Below are 6,000 nucleotides of genomic sequence, written 5' to 3' on the forward strand. Positions count from 1 at the left end.
TGTGTGTGTGTGTGTGTGTGTGTGTGTGTGTGTACTTATGTGCACAGAGGCAGCGGAATGCCAATATTGACCGACGGAGTCATCGTTAAGCTATTATTCTTGCCATAAAAAAAGGGTCCGGTGAGTGGGACAGGGATAGCAAGCCCAAACTCAGTAGCCAGAGGCTTGCCTTGAATTTAAAAGAAAACACGATTATTCTCCACAGCTAGCTATAGGGACTACAGCTGCAACAAAATACAGCTCAATTTATCATGCATCCAAATAAAATGTATTTCAACAGTCATCTGTATTGGCTGGCCTATATATAACTAGCAATCTGAATAAATCCGACAGAAAATTAAAATGACACGCTCGAGTACAAAATTACATCGCAAGCGTCCCACACTAAAAACGAGCCAATCTATCTGAAATAATTGCCTATTTTCCAAATTAATAACAATACTAACTTAGTAAGCAACATCAATTAATTCGGTAACAGTATAGCTTAGCAATCATGCTGAAAATAAGCTAATGTGAGAATTTATTCTCATTAATTCAGTTCTCATATTCGAGTCGGTGACACTGACAGAATCTGGCTCTTGCTGCTATGCTTTGCCAAGCTAGCTGCAGCTTGCGTACAAGACATGAATTATTCAAATCACAAAACTGTTTTCTACACAGCGAGAAAATGCTGCAAGTTACATCTTCATGAACATATCTTGTATTTTGCGTTTTAAAAAAACATTGAAAGGGTGCAAATGACAGAAAAATATACAGAGGCAAACATCTGTAAATTACTAGCAGTATAGGAGTCGAGGAATACGGTCAAGCAGTAACGTTACATTAGCGAGTTAACGTTAACCGTTTGACAGGCTCGAGAAGCCGATGCAAGACAGCCACAACTCATCTAGCTAGCTGGCCACAACCCGGTGGAGAGCAAGACAGTACGGATAATCACATAAAATGAACACACAAAGGTAGCCGGAGATGGCATCAAACGATTTAGATATATTTAGAAATTACCCGTTAGAATTCCGACTCGAATTTGGTGGTCGTGGTTGGTTAAAATCATCCCTTCCGACGCCATGTTTACCACCGCTCTCGCCCGCACTGAGGATCCAGAGAGAATCGATAGCAGAGCGCATCGAACGCGGGGAGGAGGGATGAAGAATATATGGGGTTTCCACTAGTTACTACAGCCACAAAGTCAGAAAAAGCTATATTGTAAAAATTCATTAAAAACAAAAATTTGCTTTTTTGTCTTAAATTAAGGTTAGGGTTAGGTATAAGGTTAGCAGTGTGGTTAAGGTTAGGGTTAAGATTAGGGTTAGGTTTAAAAACCAATTTTGAGAAGGAAATGTGTATAAATGGGCGGGGTTTATGACTTTGTGACTGTGGTAACTAGTGACGACCGAGCTAACCAGGCAGGAGAAGCCGAGCTCAGACCATGCAGAAACACGATGTTCATAGACACGTTTATATTTAGAATTAACCCACACTTCTTTACTGTGCGTGGGCGATCAGAAATTAGTGTAAATATATAGTATATGCGTGCATTTTTGCGGAAACACTTACAAGTAGGCTGTATCCGAAATGGGAGGTGCTTACAGGTCTAATGCACATAATTAATTGTCTTAGTGGTCTCCTCCCTGTGAGTGTACTACTGTTTCTTCCAAGAGGCCTGGGATTTTATGGCACAGGTGGTAGGTAGCAGCAGAGTTACTGTGAGAGTACTACTGTTTCTTCAAAGCTAGCCAGTGGTGGAAAAAGTACCCTATTGACATACTTGAGTAAAAGTAAAGATACCTTAATAGAAAATGACTCAAGTAAAAGTGAAAGTCACCCAGTAAAATATTACTTGAGTAAAAGTCTAAAAGTATTTGGTTTTAAATATACTTAAGTATCAAAAGTAAAAGTAAAAGTATAATCATTTCAAATTCCTTATATTAAGCAAACCAGATAGCACAATTTTCTTGTTTTTTAAATTTACAGATAGCCAGGGGAATGTTCCAACACTCAGACATCATTTACAAACGAAGCATGTGTTTAGTGAGTCCGCCAGATCAGAGGCAGTAGGGATGACCAGGGATGTTCTCTTGATAAATGTGTGAATTAGACAATTTTCCTGTCCTGCTAAGCATTGAAAATGTAACGAGTACTTTTGGATGTCAGGGAAAATGTATGGAGTAAAAAGTACATTATTTTCTTTAAGAATGTAGTGAAGTAAAAGTAATCAAAAATATAAATAGTTGAGTAAAGTACAGATACCCAAAAAACTACTTAAGTAGTACTTAAAATTATTTTTATTTAAGTACTTTACACCACTGCAGCTAGCTACAACGAGTGTACTACTGTGTACTACTGTTTCTCTGTTGTGTAGTGGTACCTGGAGAAATGGGTATAGCCTACTCTATTTTGCCAACAATTTCCCCAACGGCCCACCTAGCGAAGGAAAGGTGCCCTGTGTGAAAAATGCTCTGTTTCCCTATAGTTTTTTCAGGTTTTCCCTGTCAAAATCATTATTTTTTTTTCATAGCAAAACAACAAAAATTGCGCACCTAGCAAGTTTTGGCTAGCTGTGTTTCTGTACTGTACAACAATGTAGGCCTACAGTGTACATGTGATGGCAGAGTTTGCCAAACAAATGCCCTCCCAATTGATACAAATCATCATGATATAATTCTGCCAGGTAGGCCTACTTTGCAGTCAACATTTAATTGGCAAGGTTTTTTGGGAAACTCTTTAGAAATGTTCATTCAAACAGTGCATGATGACTGAATTGCGCATGGCAAAGATTCAACCACGACTTCGGACAAAACTTTTGCAATACCTTGTTTTCATACCCATTGTTGCCTTTTAGTTAGCATTTACTGGTAAACTCTTTGAAAAAAGCTGTTATCTAGAACCAAAAAGGCTTCTTCGGGCTGTCCCCATAGGAGAACCCTTTGAAGAACATAGAGATCCTATTAAATTAATAGAGGGACTATCTCATAAACCCTAAAAGTTCCATAATGGGGCGAAAATGGCAGCCATCTTGGTCAGGGAGAAATCCCAAAACCAGTCTAATTGAAATTAATGGTAGTAAATAATAAAATAATAATAATTGGTCATTTAGCAGACGCGCTTATCCAGAGCGACTTACAGGAGCAATTAGGGTTAAGTGCCTTGCTCAAGGGCACATCGACAGATTTTTCACCTAGTCGGCTCGGGGATTAGAACCAGCGACCTTTCGGTTACTGGCACAACGCTCTTAACCACTAAGCTACCTGCCGCCATGGTAGTAGAGGCATAGGCGATGCATTTCCTGCTTTTACTTATTCAGGAAAATAAAAGGCATGTGATGTATAAAAATTGCGTAATGGAATTATAGTCAACCTTAACTATTGTCATATAATTAATTATATATAGTTTATATGGGTTTTATACCAATGTTCTGTATAATAGCCTCAAATATATGTAAACAGACCATAAATGTCTTAGATTTTGTTTTCTTGGAAAGCTGTGAGTGCTATTATATGATACAATATCAGTACTTTTTGCATTTATAACTTGTCTAAGTCCTATCATCAACTGTTTTGAGGTAGTGTATTGTATGTGGATGGACTGCATTGTTTGAATTGAGTGTTAGCACATTGGCAGTTAATTTGAAAAATTACTGGAATCATTCCTCTAAAACTGTCTGGCTAGCTAGCTAAGATACATACAGTGCAGATACATTTGTCACATTCATTGTTTTACACAATATCTTATCACAGCACTGACAAACCATGGTTGGCCAACTCCCTGACCAACATGGCTGACCTTTGGACCATAATAAGAAGGTTAAAGTCCATTCTAGTATTCTAATTACTAATTTTATGTTGAAGAACCCTTTTTGGTTCCAGGTAGAAGAACCCTTTTGGGTTCGTTGTAGAAACCTTTCCAAAGAGGGTTCTACATGGAACCCAAAAGAGTTCTACCTGGAACCAAAAAGGGTTCTACCTGGAACCAAAAGAGCTTCTCCTATGGGGACAGCGGCAGAACCCTTTTGGAACCCTTTTTTCTAATATTGTAGATATCATAAGTTGACATTTCTTTCCTACTTACCCGACCGGCTACCAATGTTGTTCTTCTGTGAGCTGCTCCATGAGACAACCAGTTGAGAGCTGCTGGCTCTGGCTGCCTGACAGATGATATTCCGCTGAAACTATGATATGTGTGCAGCTCACATGAATATATTTCACGTGCTTTGCATTTGTGTAGGCTACTTTGTGCATGATTTCTCTGCGTATAGTCCCTACTCCACCACTTCTGTTTTTAGCGCGGCTCCAGATGCCCACCTTCTATTGGTGGCAGCAGTGGGATAGTCCCCATAGTCTCTTGGGCATTTTTTGTGTGCAGGTTATCTTCTAAGATTGCTAAATAATAATAAAAACAAAATACTTTTACCATTATTACCATTTTATTCCATGCTGTACTATAAAGTGCTACCCCGCCCATATAATAGGATCAACAGACTCTCAGAAAAAAAATACAGCCATTAGTATGAACTCCTTGATGCTGCTGCCCCAACAGAGGTCATCCAAGAGTACTTGGTAACCTGATTACAAATCAGAACAGTCATGGTGGCTGTTCCTGTTAAGGCTCAAGATCAACAGAGGGGACTAATGTAGACTTTCAGGAGAGAAGCAAGGGTCTTCGGGTCCTGCTATCTTCTCTCTCTCTCTCTCTCTCTCTCTCTCTCTCTCTCTCTCTCTCTCTCTCTCTCTCTCTCTCTCTCTCTCATACACAAACACACAGAAACAGAGACGTGTGCATGGGCACACACACACAATGTTTAGAGCCTGCCCAGAAACAGGGCATTATCATTCAGTTTGACCAGCCAGACATATTCCCCGGTTCACAAGAACAAGGCGATCTCTAGTCTTTGAAGTCACTATGCAACTTAAATAATAATTTATTTGATGTGCCAAATATGTCCCTAGTTTGTTGCCGTAGAGAGATGAAACATGGGGCGTTACAGGGTCAATATGTACTTGTATGTGTTATAGTAAAAAAAAAAATAATAATGTTATGACAGGACCATGGATATAGATATAGATAGACATATGGTATAGACATAGATAACCATTGACATTTTGGTGTGTTGCTGTATTTGCTCCTCTATCTAAAAGCTCCCTTCCCCCTTCTCTTTCAGTATTGGAACAACACAATGTTTGCTCACCCACAGCCCCAGATTCCAAACGGTAGTTTAGTTTACTGTAGCCCAGGGCCAGGCTCCTAATGTTAAAGTTGACCTTTGTGATAAAACCATTGTCAAAAATGTAATGTGCTTTTACGTGTCTTTACTGTACATGTCCCACCTCACTAATGAATTGCTATTAAATGTGACCATGGACTGGAGAAATAAAACAATATCCTAAATAATGGTTTATCCTATAAGCTACAGTAGAGGTGGGTACGCCTATGGCAGGTCCATATGTAGTAGGACTGACCATATGGGACTCTATCTATACTCAGGGAAACCCAGAAGCACTGAAGCCTATCTGCATAATTATCACCAGTGGAATACTACTGTATATTATGGGGTGTAAAATATAAAAGCAGTGTGCCAGTAAAGGGTCTCCCAATACACATACATGGCTCCTTACTTCACCCCTCTATTAGACCAAAATATAGGCTGCTTCCCAAATGGCACCCTATTCCCTATAATATAGTGCACTACTTTTGACCTGGGCCCATAGTAGAAGTGCACTACATAGGGAATATGGTACCATTTGAGGGCACAAATTGCTGTATCGTATTGTCCTCATCTTTACAGTGTCCACGTCTCTCTAGTTTCTCATCACTATACGTACTGAACCGCTTCAAATATTCAGTTGTTGGACTAATTGGAACACCTGTCTGTTATGTCTTTCAAGGTGGGGGAACATCAAAGGGATATTGAACAGTGTTGAGAGAGTGCAGGTTGAATTCTGATCAGCCACAGCCATACAGTAACAAAGTCCATTTGTCTAACCTAAAGGATTTACTACAGAATAA

The 6,000-nt window shown here is 39.3% G+C and overlaps 1 protein-coding gene across 5 annotated transcripts in view; it reads right to left on the bottom strand.

Moving 5' to 3' along the window:
* LOC311145853 (gephyrin-like) overlaps positions 1-1,085 on the bottom strand; it is a 114,386-nt gene extending 113,301 nt beyond the window's left edge. For 4 of the 5 annotated variants that reach the window (XM_084182192.1, XM_084182193.1, XM_084182189.1 and 1 more), the window contains exon 1: positions 1,003-1,079. In XM_084182192.1, coding sequence (XP_084038318.1) covers positions 1,003-1,066 — 64 coding nt within the window. In that variant the 5' untranslated portion in view covers positions 1,067-1,079. Of the gene's footprint in view, positions 1-1,002 lie in introns of all 5 variants that reach the window. The other variant, XM_084182190.1, reaches the window with a different exon arrangement.
* Between the last annotated feature and the right edge of the window lie 4,915 nt (positions 1,086-6,000).

This window comes from Coregonus lavaretus (assembly GCF_964263955.1).
Source record: "Coregonus lavaretus genome assembly, chromosome: 18".
In the NCBI taxonomy this organism is placed as follows: domain Eukaryota; kingdom Metazoa; phylum Chordata; class Actinopteri; order Salmoniformes; family Salmonidae; genus Coregonus; species Coregonus lavaretus.